This window comes from Coenobita brevimanus, chromosome 61, assembly GCF_032717465.1.
Source record: "Coenobita brevimanus isolate Jiangsu-jjx chromosome 61, ASM3271746v2, whole genome shotgun sequence".
Lineage (NCBI taxonomy): Eukaryota > Metazoa > Arthropoda > Malacostraca > Decapoda > Coenobitidae > Coenobita > Coenobita brevimanus.
Window position 1 is genome coordinate 43169612 of NC_137014.1, and position 21299 is coordinate 43190910.

The 21299-nt window shown below is 44.0% G+C and overlaps 1 protein-coding gene across 1 annotated transcript in view; it reads left to right on the forward strand.

Moving 5' to 3' along the window:
• The first annotated feature begins 6448 nt into the window (after positions 1 to 6448).
• Nos (Nitric oxide synthase) overlaps positions 6449 to 21299 on the forward strand; it is a 224753-nt gene continuing 209902 nt past the window's right edge. The window contains exon 1 of the mRNA XM_080275461.1: positions 6449 to 6538. Within this exon, the coding sequence (XP_080131587.1) occupies positions 6449 to 6538 (90 nt within the window). The remainder of the gene's footprint in view (positions 6539 to 21299) is intronic.

The following is a 21299-nucleotide window of genomic DNA, read 5'->3' on the forward strand; positions in this document are numbered from 1 at the left end:
ATGATGATGATGATGATAATGGCGGTGGTCGTGGTCGTGGTGATGATGATGATGTTGATGATGATGATGATGATGTTCGTAATATGGTGATGATGAAACAAAGTGAACTGAGAGTGACAACAAGGAAAAGTGAGGGAGTAAGTGGAGGATGGTAAGGGTGGAGATCAACGACGACGTAAAAACTGATTTCAAAGGTTTGAGAGAGAGAGAGAGAGAGAGAGAGAGAGAGAGAGAGAGAGAGGAGGGGATGGGGGAACGAGGGATTAAGGAACGAAGGGAAATAGACGTTAAGGTGGAGTGAGAGAGAGAGAGAGAGAGAGAGAGAGAGAGAGAGGCCTACTCCTCCACGTCATAGCCACACACCCAACATCTGGAGGAAGGAGGGAGAAACAGAGAGAAAGAGGAGGGAAATTTTGAGGTCACAAGGAAGTAGAGAAGAAAAGAGGAAGGCAGTAAGGGAGAGAAGGAGGGAAGAAGGGAAAAGAGAGAGGCAAGAAAGGAGAGGAGGGAAATTAGAAGGGAGGGAAGAAGGAAGGAATGCAAGAAGGAAGATAAGACGAGAGAGAGAGAGAGAGAGAATTGGGGTGACATATTAAGCTCCAGGTGACAGCTTTCGTCCCTCGTCATCCACTATGCTTTTATTGCACTATGTTTGACTCTCTCTCTCTCTCTCTCTCTCTCTCTCTCTCTCTCTCTCTCTCTCTCTCTCTCTCTCTCTCTCAACCTTTCCACTGTCACCTCTGTCTTGTAGCTGTCAACTTCCCTCCACCCCATCTCTCCACTTCTTCTCCCTCTCCTTCATTCCTCTCTACTCTTCGTCTCTCCCTTTCATTCCTTCCTCTCCATCTCTCCCTCCTTTCTCTTTCCCTCTTGCTTCTTCCCGTCAGTCCTCCTCCTCCTCCCCCTAAACATCCACACTGTGCAGTGTGTAGCTTCCACGTTATGTCCACAGACTTCCCATTAACTCAATGTACTGGCTTATAATGTCATGCCGTAACTATTATTTTATTTGTTTACTTTCTCTTTCAGGTTACTCCATCGGGTAGCTTATAGATAAAGTATTATAGAATGTGACTTTTCCTTTCCAGTGTTTCCTATAAAATTTCCATGTCAGTTTTTCCATGCTGCATGGTGGTTTTTCTCACTTTTTCCTGGAGGATTTGGTGGTGGGGGGAGCCTTCTTGCTTTACTATCCTTATCCTTCAACATGTAGAGTAGATCTTGTAGTCATAGTTTTCTCTAACAAGCAGTCTCGAAAGGACCATAAGGTCTGTTGCTGTTTGCTTTCCTGTGGAATCCTGTGTAATCCTCCTCCTCCTCCTCCTCCTTTTTCTTCATATTTTTTGTTTTTCATACCTTCTCCTTCCCACAGTTTTTCTCTCGTCACTTGTTTATAAATAGAGAGAGAGAGAGAGAGAGAGAGGGGGGGAGGGGGGATGATTTTTATCCTAATCTTAATCCTTTCAGTACGATTTGGCCTTATCTGACCTTCATTTCGACTACCGACTAAAGAGGCCTGTCAGGGGGAGGAGCTCCAGTATAGCCTATGCTGAGAAAATAATAAAATGAAGAGAATAAACTCTGAAACACATAGTAAAGTCTGTGTATCTATGAAACTATCTCTCTCTCTCTCTCTCTCTCTCTCTCTCTCTCACACACACACACACACACACACACACACACACACACACACACACACACACACACACACACACACACACACACACACACACACACCCTCCTTCCCCTCAACGTCACATAAATTGAAAGTGACGGGACCCGGACGAAATGTGTAGGAGGAAGGGGGGGGGGAGGAGGAAAGAGATGGAGCGAAGGAAGAGGGAGAGAGGGAAGACGGAAGGAAGGAAGGAAGTTCGAGAGAGAAGGAGAGGTTTGAATGGGAATGGTAACGTAGATGTGTGTGTGTGTGTGTGTGTGTGTGTGTGTGTGTGTGTGTGTGTGTGTGAGAGAGAGAGAGAGAGAGAGAGAGAGAGGGGGGGGGCTATAAATAGGTAGGAGGATGGATAGTGGAAGGAAGAGAAGGAACAAGGGAAGAATATGTAGGGAGAGGACAGAAGGAAGGAGTGAGGGAGATATGGTTGAAGGAACTGAGAGAGGGGAGGGAGGGAGGAAACGAGGGAGGGGGAGAGCAAGGGAGGAGGGAGAGGAATTTCTGGAAAGGGTGTGGTGTTAGAGTGGAAATAGGTAGGTGAAGGGAGGGAGGGAAGGAGGCTGAAGGAGGGAGAGAGGGAGAGAAAGCAAAGGAGAGATGCGAGAGAGAAAAGAAGGTAGGGAGAAGTCTGGAAAGGGTGTGTTAAGGAAGACATAGGTAAGAAAGAGAGAGGGGGGGGTAGGCGGAGGAAGAGGAGGAGGAGGAAGAGGAGGAGGAGGAGGGAGATCAAGCGGTGGAGAGAGACCTAGAAAGGGTGAGAGGTGTTTTAGGACAGAAGTAGGCACGTGGAGGAAGAAAGAGGGGAGGTGGAGGGGAGGTAGGGAGGAGAGAGGGAGGCAGGAAAGAGGGAGGGAAGACGGGTGAGAAGATTAAGAGACGGGGAGGCGATGGTGTAGGTCTGTGTGAATTGGGTGGAAGAGTAGGCGTGGAGGGAAGATGGAAGGAGAGAGAGAGAGAGAGAGAGAGAGAGAGAAGGGGGGAGATGACAATTTTGGAAGTGTAGGGAGAACACTAAAGTCAAATTTCTCTCTCTCTCTCTCTCTCTCTCTCTCTCTCTCTCTCTCTCTCTCTCTCTCTCTCTCTCTCTCTCTCTCTCTCTCTCTCTCTCTCTCTCTCTCTCTCTCTCTCTCTCTCTGGGAATCACAAAGTCCATGAAACTTAAGCATCCATCCCTCTTAAGAAAGTTATCACGCCGCACCTGTCCCATTTTACACTTAATCCCCTTACGCCGCCTTTTTTTTTTTAATCTATCATGAACACACCCTCACATGTGACCACTTGGGCACTAATACCACTGTCCTTACCGATGATTTGCAAAGACTGTCTCATTCAGGGCTGGCGAGATGGTATTAACGGAGATGTTTACATGTGTTCGGCTCTCGTGTTTTAGTGACATTCAACAAAAATGTTTCATACTCCTTGGGCTCGATCTGAAGTCCTTATGAATAGCAGTCTCGCACTCAACCACACGGCCACAACCTACCTTTACACCCTCCACTACCCACACTGGCATATATTCCTTTCCACACCAACACTTTCCCACACATGTTTCCTCCCACACCCATATCCCATAACAGCTTCTTCCTCCCACACCATCAACCTCTGACATATGCAGCCACACTTACCCCTTGCCACACCTACACCCACACCTTCCCATACCAGCACATTCCAACACCCATGCCTTACCACACCTTCCCACCCCTCACCTTCCCACACCCACACCTTCCCACACCAACATCTTCCCACACCAACTTAAGAGTATACCGTCTCATAGTCACTCCATCCCACCCCCACACCTTCTTATAACGAAACACACATCCATAATCACATCCTCCTGTATTCATCCCCACATTCACATCGTCGCACACCCAGACACACACACACACACACACACACACACACACACACACACACACACACACACACACACACACACACACACACACACACACACACACACACACACACACACACACACATCCTCTTATACATGTACTCCACATTCACACCCTCCTACACCCCCACCTACGCCCTCTCAAGTCAAGTGGTAGAGTGTTGGACTGCCATTCAAAGGGACGAGAGATCGATCCTAGGCCGAGACAGGACCCAATTTGAAGCTCAGTAAGTCGTTAACAGTCCCAGCTGATCGTCCACCAGACCCACCGAAGTGTCATAAAAACACCTCCGCAGCAACCATAACGCCAGTCCTGAATTAAGCAGCCCTGCCACGTACTGAGGATGGACAGTGGGTGTTAATGCACGTGTGGTAATACATGGAGGTGTGAAACGCCCTTTGTTGCTCGAAAGAAGACTGTTGGAACCAAGAACGGCTTGTGTTTGTACCCAAAATGCATATATAGATAGGTGCTAGTGTGTGTGTGTGTGTGTGTGTGTGTGTGTGTGTGTGTGTGTGTGTGTGTGTGTGTGTGTGTGTGTGTGTGTGTGTGTGTGTACACGGACGCACGCGCACACGGAATTGTATCCACATCTCTACACCCCCGCACTCACACCTACACCCTACCTCGCTCACATCTACGGCTATTCACACCCACACGGGGACACACCCATAAGATTCCCAGCAGTTAACTCTAGGCAAAGAAAAATCCATGATGATATGTATTACTAAGATTTACTACAAACTTAGCACACTCTTACGAAAAATTTAGAACTTACGAACGAAACACGTAAGTTATTCAAGACGTGGCCGACGTAGACCAAGGGGACTTTTTATTCCGTAGATAGATAGACAGGTAGGTAGATAGATAGACGATTAGGTAGACAGATTAGGAAATATTTAAGTGATATTATTTAGTTTCAGGAATTGATGTTTCTCTCTCTCTCTCTCTCCCTTCTCTTTTACCTTCTCTTCCTCTTGCGTAATCCTAGCGAAGAAGAAATATCGATCTTCAGACTCTGTCTTAGATAACCTTTTTTTTTCTTTCGCCGGCCTTCAAGTCTCTCTACTGTACTTCATCATTGTACTCTCTCTCTCTCTCTCTCTCTCTCTCTCTCTCTCTCTCTCTCTCTCTCTCTCTCTCTCTCTTTCTCTCTCTCTCTCTCTCTCTCTCTCTCTCTTATATATATAGTCTGTCTGCCTATCTGTGTATTTATCTGTACCTATCTATCTGTCTAACTGTCTCTCCCTGTCTGTCTGCCTATCAGTCTGTCTGCCTTTCTATCTGTCTATCTACCTATCTATCTATTTGTCTATTTAGCTGTCTGTCTGTCTGTCTGCTTAATAATTTCATTCTTATGTACACTTTTTCTGTCAATCCTTTTATCCTTTCTGTAGGTTTCTCAATCCTTCGAAGTGTTACATCTGTTTTACATATTGTATTTTCTTTCCGAGCCAACAGTGGCTCGATCGGTAGCGCTCTCGACTCGTGATGCGTGTACCCCAAGTCTAGGGTTCGAAACCAAAATGGCAGACATTAAAAGAGGGCGGTGGCAGTATGTCCTCCCGTATGCATGTGTGTGTTGGCACTCTGTCTTACTGATGGCATATGCAGAACACACACACACACACACACACACACAAGCACAAGCAGACCCACTACAACACTTCAACTTGCACCTAATTTAAAGTGTTCTCTCTCTCCCCCCCCCTCTCTCTCTCTCTCTCTCTCTCTCTCTCTCTCTTGGACTAGATTCAGATACAGACCTTCTTTCCAGTTAAGATGTTTTTAATAAGTCCGCGACCACTAGAAGGGCGAGGATTAACTGTTTGTCATTAAAGCGTAAATTATTCCATTGATTATTCCATTGATGTTAACCCCTAAATTTTTCCATTGATGTTAACCCTAAGGTGTTCCATTGCTGTTAACCCCTAAGTATTTCCATTGACGGTAGTCCCTGAATCTTCCAGTGATGTCAGCCCTTTCACCCGGATGACGTAATCTGTCTCTTATTCTTGCCATCTCGCTAAGCTTTTATCTAGCATCAGAGAGACCCCTTGTAGTGAAGGCGTTAAGGCCGAACCACCCATAATAACCACCATAATCTGTGTGGTCTGTGTAAATCTATGTAACTTTTTACTTTACGGATCTCTATTCATGTATGTAACTCTGTACTGTATGTAACTCCTGTAACCCTCTTTGTAACTCTCCACTGTATGTAACTCTCTACACACATAATCTCTGTGGTCTATGTAACTGTATGTAACTCCCCATATACACCAGCCCTTGGACTATATATCTCCATTGTAGAGGGTGAGGAAGGTGAAGAAGAAACCTACAGTAACGACCTTCAGCTCTGTGTGGCCTTTGCCGATTTATGTGCATGTATACTTCCGAAGCTGTGTGTGATGTGTGTATGTGCAAGTCTATATTCAGCTTAAGCTGTGTATGGTCTGCGTTGATGTAAGGAAGTCCATATACAACTGCAGCTCTGCGTAGTCTATTTATATGTAAGTCTCTATACTTCTGAAGCTCTGTGTGTTGTCAGTGTGAATGTATGTAAGTTCACTGGTTATTGAAGGTCTGTGTTATATACTGTATGTAAATGTATGTAACTGTACATTACTGAAACTATTAAATCTGTGTGAACGTGTGTAATACTATGTACACACTAAAGCTGTTTTATCTGTGTGAACGTATGTTATTCAATATACAACCGAAGCACTGTGCTGTGTGTGTGAATGTAAGTTAGTATACCACTAAAGCTCTTATGTATGTGAGTTTATGCAGCTCTGTACACAACTGCAGCTGTGTTATCTGCATGAACATATGTAACCCTATGTACACACTAACTAATTCCTTTATCTTCGCCAGGTGGAGGATGAGGGAGGTGGGCAAGAAACCTCAGAAGCTTCACAACCTCTCCACAGGCAATGAGGTTTACGACAGCCTTCACACCAGGGCCCAGCCGGTGAGTACGATTTAGTTATGAGGATTAGTGTTCGTTATGATAATTACCCAGAGTTATTGCTTGGTGTGTGGGGAGACGGGGGGGGGGGGCGTGTAGGGGAAGTCATGGTGCGTGTTTTTTTTTTTTTTTTTTTTTTTTTTTTTTTTACCCGTCCCCGCCGCGGAGGGGCTCGGGGTCGGGTTTTGTTTTTACTCGGATTGTCTGTTTGTTCGTTCGTCTGTCTGTCTGTCTGTCAATCTGCCTGCCTGTCTATCTGTCTGTTAACAACTTTACACGAAAACTACTGGTGCGATTTTGACTAAAACTACAGGGATGACGGGCTATGACCTGATTAAATTTTGGGCCAAATTGGGCCAAGGCCCAGGATGTATGCCCAAAAATATATAAAAAAAAAATAATAGTTTTTTCGCCATAACACCTCTCAGATTCATTATACCAAAACCTCAAGGTGCATCTTTCAAATCTTCAGCCTATAACATGCCTTATTACGTCAGGGGGGTCACCCCCTCATTAGCGGTAAGGGGTTTAATGTCAGGTGGGTCGGGCCTAAAATTTCAAATGGCCATAAATCGTCAGTTCGCACCCAATTTACTCCATATTTGATGTGACACGTTTGACTAGATATCCTGTTGTGTTTATACATCGGCACTAAAATGACTTCCGGGAACGGTTTTGCTGTGCCATGACACAGCTTCTTGTTTTAAATATTTTCTTTGTGTGTGTGTGTGTGTGTGTGTGTGTGTGTGTGTGTGTGTGTGTGAGAGAGAGAGAGAGAGAGAGAGAGAGAGAGAGAGAAACACTACGCTACAAGAACACAAGACGAACCATCCCATCTCTCAGAAAATGGTGACATGTAGGGACCAAATATCAAGAACAGTTAACATCGAAGGGGCTTGAAACAGGGGGGCCAAGAACCGTACTTTCTTAGCACAACATCCTTAGAGGTTTATGCGGCATGCTGTTTACATCACTTTTATATCGATACGCGTAGGATGCCGCTGTATATAAAAGTAACAGAAACATTAATAAACTGCTAAGGAAAATATACTAGGGAGCCTCCTTAACCCTCTCATGGCCAGGGTAATTCCTATACTCTTTTCACCTCAACCTGGCCTAGATTTTCGACCTTTGGCACCTAATTTCACGTAGCTCAGTGGCAGACAAGACAGTGTTACGGGTCCACATCGCTCTCATAGCACTTCTTCTTGACTAGGACCATTTTCCAGTGTTAATCTATTTGCTTCAGCCCAGCATTCAATATGGAGAGATGGCAATTTTAGGCCTAGTTAGAGTAAAATTAGTATAGTATTTGATAAGTCCAGCACCTGACAGTTTTATTCAGCCAAGGGTTTCGTAGGAGCAGAGAATCGAAAGAGCCCCGAACCATTAATATTGTCATCATTAACCCCGTCATCGTAGGGACAACTCTAGTATTCTGACCCAACAAACGGCAAGCGATCTTATGAAGCTGAGCATTAGTCATAGGACCCTGTAAAACCCAGCTAAGTACAACACAAGCGCTCTCTCTCTCTCTCTCTCTCTCTCTCTCTCTCTCTCTCCCTCAGGCACGTGAGTTAATATCTTCATGCATGCTAATTCCCCTAATCCCTTTACTCCCTCACTCCATTCATTCCTCCCAGCCCTATTCTCGCGCCGGTCAGACCCCAGAGCAAAGTCAGATTCACCCTTATCCCTGTTCATCCAGCAGTAAAATTAAGGACCTGGCTACACCATCGACATCAGGGGTTATACAGGGTGGCTCATTCTGCTGATGTGGGCGTAGATGTGGCAGTGGGAGTAAGAAATAATTAAACACACAACACACGAGAAGCACCTGGCAAAGTGGAAGAGGAACGATATATTTAGGCCACTATTCTAGGGCAAAAGCGGGACTTAGAAGAATGGATTGCCTGTCTCAGTGACCCGCGTGCAGTCGATAGGCATGTTTACCCCTTCAATCCGAGGACGTATTTTTTATTTATTTATTTATTTATTTATTTATTTATTCATGTTTTCTGTCCAGGCGACTTTATTCATCTTAGGAGAATTTTCGAATTGGAGGGGTTTCATATATAGTCTTCCTTAACCCCTCGCTACTGGCGGTTTATCTCACGTAGCAGGAAAAAATATATAAACACACACACACACACACACACACACACACACACAAAGAGAGAGAGAGAGAGAGAGAGAGAGAGAGAGAGAGAGAGGATGGTGAACTGAAAGAGAAGGGCATTTAGCCCGCAGTCCACTGGGTTCACATCGGACTGAAAGGTTAATCAAAGCATTTATCTTACCTGTTCTGCGACGTATCTATTTCTTCTTTTCTTTCTTATGTACTCTTTTTACTCTGACATGGCCAAAGGGAAAAATCTATCTCCATCTTTCTTCCTGAGTTTTAACAAGAGGTTAATATCAGAATTTGATGCTAGCCACAAAGAAGTGCTGTGGAAGCCATGTAGTGCCGTGGCATTGGCCTCTTCTGTTACCGAACTGCGTGAATAAGGTTACTAATTGGAGAAAATCTGGGCCAAGTTAAAGTGGAAGAAGTATACCAGACGATGTTATTTTTATTTATATCTTTATTTTTCCAAGCAAACAAAGATGGTTAGGTATATCATTCATTGGCCGTCTGCTGGTGTCGGAGAGTGACGCCTTCACTTGGTGGCACCGATATGGTCAGGTGGTGGAGCAGTCCAGTCTTAAACACGTTCCTTAGTCCCCTCCCTGTCCCCCGAAAGGAGGATACCTCCGGTCTTTTAAACGCGTTGTGTCCAAGTATTTCGAAATGAACGTAAATTGAATTTGGCTCCCTGTTATCTTTTTTTCCCCTTGGAGGAGACAGTTTGCGGGCTTCTGGCCTTTGGTTCCTTCTTCCTTGCATTAGGGAAAAAAAAAAAAAAAAAGGAGAGCAGTTTCGGCGTGCAGTCTGCCAAGTAATTCAGATGAGGCTGGGGTAGACAGGATAGCAAGAATAAAACAATAGAACATATTACGTAATTTAAGGGATTTTTAAAAAGTTTTATCATGTTTCTCACAATTCTCTGTTTCTTTTTCACGCTGCCTCTCAGATGGTAAGTACTAATTCTAAGTCACTTTTGCAAGATGTTGTAATAAGAAAAAAGAAAGGTGGACTACCAAAGAAATGCAGTGAAAATGTTCAGATGGAGGTAAACATGGTGGAATGAGGTTGTAATGTAATCTGTAAATCCGAAGAGAAGGAGAAGAGAATTGCTGGGTCTCAGGGAACGGATTGTTGTCAATGCTCAGAGCCGTGTGTGGGGAGGGAGGAGCAATATATAAAGAAACTGTAGAGATGTGGGGGAGGAAACAACGTATAAGGAAGGATGGTAGCTGTGTTGTGGGAGAAGGAGAGGTGGATCAGCAGTGAGGTGGAAGGAGGTCTATGGGGAAAAGAGTACATGAGGGAGGGTGGGGGCTGTCACTGAAGCTGAGGTAGATCAAAACTGAGGCGGAAGAAGGAGGTGACTGAGGTAGATAAATAATGAGCTGGAAGAAGGAGGTGTACGGCGTTGGGATATATAAGACAGGATGGGGGCTGTCACAGAAGAGGCAGAGGTAGACCAAGAAAAAGGTGAAATGAAAAAAATGTGGGGGAAAGGGTGTATAATAGAGGCTGGTGGTTGTATTGGGGGAGAAGACGTAGATAAAGGATCGTATTCTCGTCGCTTGAGGAAGTCTCCAACATATTTCCTGATCGAATTATTTCTAGTACACCTTGCTGTCCTCATCTGTGTTGCACAAATCCTTCCAATAACGCCATACACTTCATAAACAACGTACAAAAGGATAGTAAACAGCCATATGCAAATACAAATCGCAAAGGAAGAGATGTGAGGGTGCATCCTTACCCAAGAATACTGGCCCAAGAAAAGGTGGAAGGAGTTGTAGAGGAATTAACGAGTATGTGAACGAAAGGGGGGCTATGTCGTGCATGGGGGAGGGGGATGCTGGGTAGGGAGAGAGTGAGAAATTGACAGCTGGGGGCGAGAGGGAGGGAGAGCATCGTGGGAAGTTGGGAATACATTTGTTAAAGTTAGAATAAATTAGATGTTTTGTCAAGTTTGGTTCTTGGATAAGAAAAAGTGCCTTAGACTTTGGTTATTTTGGCCTAACAACCAGTATCAACAAACACCACCACCACCACCAACAGTATAACCATAACAGCTACAAACAGCAGCTATAAGAACTATAACAACAGCAGCCATAATAACTGTTACCAAAAGAGCAACGACAATTACGTTTTAAACACCTGCAACAACAGCAATGAGTATTACTACAATCACCATCACCACAACAACAGCAACCAGTAGAGTAGTTAATAGAAGCAATAAAGCAACTACAATGAAAACAGCAGCCAACAGCATTACCACAACCAAAATCACAACAGCACTACCACCACCACCAACTACAACAACAACAACAACAACAACCAAACTATCAAGATCATAAAATGGAACCAAAACAACAACAACAACACTCATCACCAACCCTTCCCTTCACATTTCTCCTCTCACTCCCTTCCCCTTCGCCCATAAAGTCCTCCCCAACATTGCCTTACGAAAAAGAAAGAAAGAAAAGGGAAAGAAAGAGAGAAAAAAAAGAAAGAAAAAGTTAGTGTACCAAAAAACAGTAAGTATACGAGGAAAATAATTTATGAGAAAAAAAAATCTGTGTTGAGTCAAATTTGGCAGAAACTTTTTTAATCGTGGGCGCAAGAGGAGGGCGAGCTGAATAATCGAAGGGCCCCTGGGTATTAAGTTTTGGGCCGGCTGTAGCTAGAGAGAGAGAGAGAGAGAGAGGGGGGGGGAGGGAGAGGGGGGGGATAAATTAGAAAATCTATACAGGAAGAAGAAAGGAAGAGACAGAATAGGGAGAGAGAGAGAGAGATGGATTGATGCAAAAGATTTAGCTTAAGAAATATGAACAAGGAGAAGAAAGAAAAACAGAAACTGAAATAGGAGAGAGAGAGAGAGAGAGAAAGGAAAGGAGAGATTTTAGCTGCATCTAAACATGAGAAACGCAGAGGAAAAAAAAAAAGACTATAGTGATAAAGGTAAAGGAGAGTGGAGGAAGATAGATATGGGTGAAGCCGGGAGAGAACGGAAAGAAGGAAGAAGGAAATACTGATAAATGGAGAGAAGAAGCAGAGAAGTTGTTGGTAAAGGGAAGTCTTTAATAGTAAGATGGATGGAGAGGGAAATGGAGGAAAATGATGGAGGAAAGAGAGGAAGGAAAGATAAGAAATGGGAAGGTAGAGCTGAAGAAAGGAAGGATTGGAACGAAGAGGAAATAATAATAATAATAAACTGCAATATGAAAATTTTAAGGCAATATCAGGAGAGGAAGTGCAGATGAAAGGAAGGCAGCAGATATAGCGTAAAGGAAATGAACAGAAAAAAATGAGCAGGTGGATTGAGAAGTGCATATGGTTGGAGGAAAAAAATTGCACAAACGAAATACGAAGGTTTTGCTCTTAAAAGTGTAGATAAGAAATAGGAAATTAAAGTAAGGAGAGAAAATGAAAGCAGTGAGAGGGAAGAAGATTAGGAGAAAATGTGGGAAATAGTCGTAAATTTGAGGAAAAAACGAGTAAAGAAAAAAAATGGAGGCGCTAGTTATAAAAGGTCGAAACGTAAAACATAAATTAAACCAGATGACCAGGTGCCCGTTATGGGGGTCTTCCTTAGCATCTGTTTCTCAGCGATTCATTTTGCTGATTGCCCCATTGTATTTTTTTCATTTCTTGTGTGTTGACTCCCCATCGTTGCCTCCTCTTTCGTATTTTATTGCAGATAACACCAGACAGGTTTATGCGGCATAGAGAGTCGTAGGAGCCTGAGAGTAATATTATCTTTACTTAATTCGACGTGGTATGCATAAACAACATCCAGAAAAGTATTATCATATATCCAGAAAAAATAATATTAGTTTTTTTGCTCCTTAATATTCTCTTTGTTAGTGTCTCCTTAATATTCTCTCTGTTACTTGCTCCTTAACATTCCCTTTGTTACTTGCCCCTTAATATTCTCTCTGTTACTTGCTCCTTAATATTCTTCTACAACTTATTTAGTTCATATCGGCGGTGCATAAGTAACGTGCAAGGGAATATTGCCGTGTCAGAGGCAGAAATACACTGGTAAGACATCTTCGCTTTATTGCTCCTTAATTCTTGCATACTGTACTCTTTTTACTCTAACTTGGTCTGAAATTACCACCTCTCCATCTTGTATACTGAACTGCCACTAGTGATTAACACTAGAATACGTTGCTAGTCACGAAGAAGTGCTATGTAAAAGTTTCAAAACCTTGGCATTGTCCTTTTCTGCCACTGTACTACGTGAAATAAGCTGCCAAAGGACGAAAAATCTGGCCAGGTTAAGGTGAAAGAATTATAGAAAGATGAGGAGGAGGAGGACGAGAGAGAGAGAGAGAGAGAGAGAGAGAGAGAGAGATGAGTCTAGATAATACCGCAAGAGGGTGAAAAGGGATATTGGAACGAGGAAGGGAGCAGAGGTGTACAAGGGAGAAGAGGAGAGAACAGGTGAGAAAGTAAATTGGATGACCAGCTATGTGTCGGAGAGAGAAAATACCCAGGAGTACTGTATATAGGAAATACAGATGACAGAATGCCTGTTTGCCCATGACTATGTTGCTTGTTAGAAATGTGAGTTATACTACTAGCCAACCAACGTGTAGGAGAAAAGGATAGAAAAGAGGAAGCCTATCCCCCACCTACCACACCATCCGGTAAATCCAGCAGGAAAAGGGTAGAAAAAAAAAATGCTTGTTAGAAAGAACAATCATGGAAATTTTTATAGCAAAGGCAGAAGAGGAACAACTATGCACCACGTGATCTCTAATCTACAGATCTGTAAAGGAATAGACCATATGCTGACGCCGAATGTTCCCATAATTAAACAGAACGTCTCTGTCGTCGTCAACACACTTCAGCTTCGAAATAAACAACATTAAGTTAATCATGGCGTATAGTCTCGTAATATTTGTCTGGCCGAATTTTAAACGTATCAATAGTTTTTACACAAACTACTATTGCTGGTTTGCTGGTGGCTTAATCCATTGTTGAACGACGCCAGTATTAATAATTTTCCTGTATTCTTGTATCTCATGCTTTTGAGTTTTGAGTTCGTTCCTTATTTCTAGTCACAGTTTGGTTCTGTGTTTCAAACAAAGTATACCGAACATTGTCGGTGTGATTAAGATTTTTAAATACTTGTATAAGGTATCCTGTAAATCGTTTTTTTTTTTTTTTTTTTTTTTTTTTTATAGAGAGAGAGAGGGAGAAAAAATATATATATATATTTTGTTTCTTTAGTCACTTTTTGAAGGATAATTTCTCAGCGATGGGATCCTTTTTGTAGCTCTGCGTTGCACTCTCGAGTTTATCTTCGTCCTTAAAACGGTTCGGGGACCAGTGCTGCACGCAGTATAACAGGTGTGGCCTAACTAATGACGTATAAAGCTTAGAGATAACTTCGGGTGTTTTGTGATCGAAGTTCATTGCGATGAAGCCGAGAATTTTATTTGCCATATTACTGGCTGCTGTGCGTTGTTTTGAGTTTATGAGGTCGTTACATGTAATTCCTAAACCCTTCTCGTCTTTATTTCCGTCAGTGGGTCATAAGGTATTCATGTTTCGTGTTTTTTGTCGGCGGTGCATTAACTTACATTTATCTGCATTAAATTTCATCTGCCATATTTCGTTTCAGTATATTAACGTATCCTAGTCGTTTCGTATAGATTCACAGCCAGCTTTCGTAATTACTAGGCCTCTAATATTCGTTCCAGAGAGACACACAGACAGACAGACAGACACAAAAAGAGGGTTGTGAAGGTAAGATATTATAGGACAGGAGAGAAAGAAAAATTGGATGACCATGTGTGTGTTAGGAGAGACAGCCAGACAGACAGACACAGAAGAAGAGGGTTGTGAAGGTAAGATATTATAGGACAGGTGAGAGAGTATATTGGATAACCAGGTGTGTGTCGGGGAGAGAGAGAGAGAGAGAGAGAGAGAGAGAGAGAGAGAGAGAGAGAGAGAGAGAGAGAGAGAGAGAGAGAGAGAGAGGTTATGAAGAAAGTAGGATAGGCGGGAGAGATTAAGTTTTTTCCTTGCGGTACACACAACCCATGTATTCTGTTTAAGCTGACGTCTCACTAGTTTGTTCCCCGGAGTTGATAAAGATTAACTTCCCCTGTAGTACTCTCTCCCCATGTATTTTATTTAACCAGACACAGACGGTTTTAATCAGCTGAGAGAAACCATGCAGCCCCATTTAGTTCTGTGGTTCCTGTAGACTCATTCGCGTGTTTTCTCTGGACGTTGAAGCCGGACGATTTTGTTCATCAGATATAATTCTAGTAGTTATAGATGGTTAAAAACATCCTTAAACCTTCATTTGCTAACTTCAGACGATTTTACGTATTTGTTTATCTTACTTTTTATTGTGTTTATTTTTTACGAGAAGTCCAAAGAGTCAGAGGATTGAAAACTGTCTTGGCCAATTCTTTCTCGGCTACTGTATGCACTTACATAGATGAGCTGCTCAGGCTGTCTCTGGACGATTTTGCTGAGCGGATACAAATTCAACCATACAGAGGCAGGTAACTCTCAGCCTCGTACGACTTACTCAGAAAATTGTCTCCTGATCATGAGAGTTGGTCATTAACTCTCAGGTTCCTATGACTCTCACAGATGAGTAAAATCGTCTGGCGTTAGCTTAGTAATACTAGGGAGTTACAACCATGAAAGATTTAACTTAGGATTGAAGACGAAAAGCTGTGAAAAAAATGGAAAGAAGCTTGAACAGACTGACAAGATAGACAGACAGACGGACAGGTAGTTAAACAGATAGATAGATAGATAGATAGATAGATAGATAGATGAATAAAGAAACAAGGAAGATGAGTTACCTCTTTGATAGCTAAGGTCGTCTGGTGTTAGGGTGGATGAAATACCCTCAATGTGTGTGTGTGTGTGTGTGTGTGTGTGTGTGTGTGTGTGTGTGTGTGTGTGTGTGTGTGTGTGTGTGTGTGTGTGCATTAGGAAGGGAAAATTGGAAAGGACAAAACGAACATTGAAGAAGTATGCCTAAACTGTATAGACTAGATAAAAGAGAGAGAGAGAGAGAGAGAGAGAGAGTAGAATTAAAAGAGGGAAAGGGAGGAAGGGAAGAGAGGAGAGAAATAAGTGCTGGAAGAGATTAAGGAAGGATTAGTGAAGAAGGGCGAAAGGGAGAGAATGGGGATGAGGTGGGGGAAAATAATGGGTTGAGAGAGAGAGAGAGAGAGAGAGAGAGAGAGAGAAAGATGGGGAAGGTTAAGGGTCTGAGAGAGGTTGGGAGAGAAAGTCGAAACCCCCTCTTCTCTCTCTCTCTCTCTCTCTCTCTCTCTCTCTCTCTCTCTCTCTCTCTCTCTCTCTCTCTCTCTCTCTCTCTCTCTCTCTCTCTCTCTCTCTCTCTCTCTCTCTCACAACAACTCTCTCACTTTTCTCTTCAGCGGAACATTCAGTGCAGTTCAAACCTTTCACATTTTTAGGCCAGCCCATTTTATTTCACCCCACCTATAGTTCATTCACATTAACCTGGCCAAGATTTTTGTCCTTTTTAAGTGTATTTTCGCTCGCTCAGTGGCAGAACATGGCTTTATTACGGCTCTACATCCTTTCCATGGTACTTCGTCAGTCATATCACCGTATTTAAGGGATAATATCTTGATACACATATGCATTCAAAACTGAGGATAGGCAGCTTTAGGCCAGGTTAAAGTGAACAGATTATAGGCTCTGTTCAGGAAGGCTCGTATCTAACACCCCACTTCCACTCCTCCAGGCGATTTCTTGTGTGCTGCGAGGACGGCTGAGTCTGTGTTATCAACCCAGCGTCATTTACTCATTTCATTCGACCACTGCCAGCTCCTGCCCCACACCAGCAGACTGAGCCGTCCTCTTAACACAAAAGTTACCACCGGTGAATTTCTAGTGAAGTGCTGTTTATGGCTCACCCGGTATAATACCAATATACAGAAACATTATACAGTATACTCGTATGTTAGTTCACCGTTTATTCGTTACTACAACTGCTCCAATACGCTTGAAAATTTTACTCTGTGTGTGTGTGTGTGTGTGTGTGTGTGTGTGTGTGTGTGTGTGTGTGTGTGTGTGTGTGTGTGTGTGTGTGCTAATTTCAGTAAGTCTTGACAGTTTCGAGCCGGTGTATACTAATTATTGACCGCGACTGTGCATTGCCTCTTTGATATTTACATACAGTTGATGACAAAAGTATGACGAACATTTCACCTCCTCGACTGGCTAATGTTGGAAAGCTGAGAGACGTTTGGTGTGTATTTTTCTGCTTGCGGATGGTGCTATTTTTTGATATGGTACATCAGGGAGGAAAGTGAAAAACATGTTAAGAAGACGCAGTGGAATAGTAGGTGACGTTTTGTGTCTGGCTGTAGGGTGGCAGAAATAATTATGTAACTCGTAACAAACATGTGGAGAGAGAGAGAGAGAGAGAGAGATCAGGGTGCGAGTTTTTCCACATCCAGCTCCATCACCAAATTAACTCCCTTGCCTCGCTGGTCGACTGGACTGAATAGACTGTAAACGAGACAAGAGACAGAAAGCTTTGATGCCTTTGACTACCTGCCACGTTTTTCACATAATTAAATCAGTTCCTCTAGAAAACGCTCTCCAAACCCTCTGTTTCTTTTATGGTGTCTGAATTTTTGGCCTCGAGGTGGATTTTTCCTCCATACCAATTAGTCTGTGGAGTGCTTACCATCCACTCACTTGATGTGGTGATACCTTTTCAGGTGGCAGAAGAAGGTCAGGATGACGATGATGAAGGTGGTGGTGGTGGCCGTCGTGACGGTGATGAAGGTGGTGATGATGATGATGATGATGATTAACAGATATTTCCTTTTCTGAAGCACATCACCTCCCGCTTTTTTACAGATTGGACAAGTGCTTGGGTTGTGTTTGCTACGCTAAAATTCGGTTGACTTGGTACTGTCATTGATGGATAGATTTTGTCAGCAGGCCCTATGCTAGAGCCCGTATTCTTGTCGGCTTAGGAGGCTTCGTTTCACCTTTTCTCTGGAGATTTATATTGCACAGAGTAGGATGGAGTTTAGGAAGGAGAGAAGTAGCCAGGAAATGGGTGTGGACGTAGGTGGTATGGATGAGGGGATGGGATGCAGGGGAGTTTAGGGGGATGGAGGGGACAGGGGAAGGTTTAGGGGTTATTAAGTACAAAGGAAAGGAAAGCGAACAGCAACAAACCAGTAGGACCTTTCGTGGCTGGTTAAAGACAAGGATAGACACGCAGGACAGAGTGGAGTAGTCGGGGACAGGGGGAGAGAATTGCAGGGGTAGATGGAAGGTAGGGTGAGGGAAAATGAAAGGGTTTATAGGGTACAGGGAGAGGGCAGGGAGGCGCAGTGATAAAAGTGGGGAAGGTGGGAGGGAAATATAGGGGTTAATAGGGTGCAAAGCTGGGGGCTGGGTGAGGGATGTGTATGGGTAGAAGGGGGGTAAGGAGGAAGGGAAGATGTGGGGGTAGGGAGTTGAGGAGGTGTAGGGATTATACGAGTATAATAGGGTGCATGTGTGGGTGGGAGAGATGAAAGGGTAGGTGGGAGTTGGGGGAGGGTGGAGGAGTGAGGGGTAGGGGAGATGTAAGGATTAATTGGGTGCTGTGTGGGGGGAGTTGGGAATGGTGTAGAGTAGGTGGGGGTTGGGGGAGGTTGCAGGAATGAGGGGTAGGGGAGATGTAGGGATTAATAGGGTGCAGAGGTGGGGTGGTTGGGGGGTAGGGTGGGAGGTGCAGTTGGTGAGTGTGCTGGGTGATATATACTAAACTCTTACCTTTGTTCCGGCCCACTGGGGAAACTCATCCAAACTTTAAGTGGCGCCATACCCACCCACGGGGAAAAGGGGCACGGGGGAGGGGAGAAAGAGGGGGAGGGGGAGAAAAGAGGTGGAGAGGGGATTAACTTGAGAGAAGAGAGGGATGAGGAGAGAGAGAGAAAGGGAGAGGAGAAGGAGGGAAGGGGAAGGGGAGATTAGCTTAAAGAGAGATGGAAGAGGGATGTGGAGAAGGAAACGAAGAAGGGAAGGAGAGGAGTGGAGGAACGAGACTGGGAGAGGGAAAAGGAGTAAGGGGGAGGGAGAGAAGAGAGAGGTATAATGTGAAAGAGGGAGGAAAGGGGAGGAGGGAGAAGAGAGAAAAATGGAGGAGAGTGGAATTAATGTGAAAGGGGAGGGGGAGAAAAGAGAGAGAGGGGAAGGAAGAGTTCAGGGAGAACAGGGAGGCATTATTGTAAGGGAAGAGATGGGGAGAGCGGAGAGAGGGAGGAGAGGGGAGATAAGGGAAAGAGGAAGGAGGAGAAGGAGAGGGGAGAAAAGAGGGGATGACGAAGGAGAGAGGAGGGGAGAGAAAGAGAGGGGACTTGAGAGGAGGGGAGAGAAAGAGAGGGGAGGGGAGAGTGAGTATTTCGAAGGGGGAGGAATTAAGACGGAGGAGCTGGGAGAATTTTGCTGCCGGGAAGCTGTAATATATTTGTACCCTTTCCCTGCTCCGTTCAGACGATTTGCTTCACACGAGATAAATACAAGCATTCAAGGGGCTGAAAATCGTCTAGACTAACCTTTTCTGCCTCCTTCGACTCTCTTACGTATTATACAGGATGGTTCATTTACAGTTGCCTCTGTGACGCTCAGCTGGTGTATTTCTGCACGTTGCGGGAATGGCTCAGTGTTCCCAGCGTCTGTCCTGCATCATTTTCTGTTTACCTTAACCCTCCCAATCTTTTGTTTTCCATGGTGTACATTGTCCATCTTTTACTACCACTCATTGCATGGCTGGTTACAAATTTCATAAGACAAGATAGACAATAAACCATTTTAGCCCTAACTTGGCACAAATTTTCATCCCTTTGCAGCTTACTTCACCAGTCGAGTGGTAGAATAAGACAGTACTACGGCACTACGTCTTGTCCATAGCACTTCTTCGTGACTTGCATCATATTCTAGTGTTAATCCATTGCCACAGCACAACATTCAAGATGGAGAGAGAGAGCAATGTAGGCCAGGTTAGAGTAGAAAGGGTATTGTAACATAGAACCATCCCCTCAACGGTCGAATATTCTGCAGCCGAGTGCAAAGTGGGGTGCAATATATGAACCATCGTACATTTAGGTCAGTAGCAGACGATTTTGCTTACCTGAGAGAAATTCCACCAGTCAGGAATGAAAAACTCGCTGGGTTGATCCTTTCTGTTTTAAGGACGCAGTTGCGAATTAGGTACAGGTATACTGATTTTATTCTATTTTGGCCCAGATTTTCGTATCCTTCCATCTTATTTGACGTAGCTGAGTGACAGGAAAAGCTCGTACAATTTGCAGTCATTACCAACCGATGATTTTATTCACATTAGGAAAGACTCTTCTTGTTGGAAAGTTCAGATGTGCTGTAATCTTCAGAACCTCCTTCACCGGAGTATGTCTCCTCTGAGCTAAGTACGGTCGTCTGGGGGTAACAAGAACCAGCTAGAAAGACGCCATCTTAAAGAGATCTTTGTAAGTGTGCTCATCGTTTCAGTAACTGCAGTACAAAGAGTGTGGGCCTCTTTATTGTATTTTTATTTTGAAGTCTTATTTTTAAGGTACACCACATTGCGTCACGTTAATATTTTGACTGGTAGGATGTTTCTTGTATTATAAAAAAAAAAAAAAATCTGTGTTTTCGTAACTAAGATGCGTAAGTTCGCCGATAGCAACGATAGGGTTAATTGCGTTTGCTTTCAGACTTGATATGGCGCAAACTTTGCCAAAAAAAAAAAAAAAAAATCCACCCAATTAGCTTCAGTACCATCAGCAACGCAGTCCATAACAACGACACCTTGTGTAGTGAAGAAACAAAGGAAAAGGAGTAAAATTGGGTCTCATAAAATGTTGTTGCAGTAAACGAGCTGTTTTTGCGATAATAATGCCAAGCCTGTAGAAAGAAATGCACAAAAGAAATTGGTATGGGGAGGATGCAGCAGAAGGACTAAAGTTTATCACAACAGTAGCATTCTTTGATATGCAATCATCATATTGTCTTACATTCTGTTTCAGAGTTACCTCATCTTCTGCAATAAACATCCTCGTAAGAGCACCTCCAGAGTATCTGCCATTCTGATGAGCTCCATGTTTGTGTGGGTTTAGCTCCGAAAAGAAAGCAAAAGCCGGGGATGAAAAAAGTTCACAAAACTCTAGGGGTCCGTCCTCCCGCATTTCACTACCTCCTTTAGTTATATTTTACCTCAGCACCGGGACAGCACAATTCTCCTTGCCTTGGAAAACTCGGCCTATGATGTGGCTGCAGTGCACTTCGGCGCCTCTGGAAAATTCGCTCCCATCACCTTTCCACGGGAGAATACGACCCCGCCCGGTAAACTCGGCCCACTCACGGCTGCATTGGTTATTTCGCCATAATCCTAAAGTTAGAGGCCGGGGAAGAGGGGGAGGGAGGGGAACTTGGACTCGTGTATTGGCCTGGCTGGAGTGAGCGAGGGCGGCTGAGTCAGAGGTCAATTAGTGGCTTCCAATAGTGGTGACGTGTGCGGGACGGGGCTGCTTGCATATATTACAGTGGGCCCGCCGCAGCATACGGTGGGTGGAGGGCGAGAAGGAAAGTGGGGGGGGTGATTTCGTGGCAAGTGTGTGTGTGTGT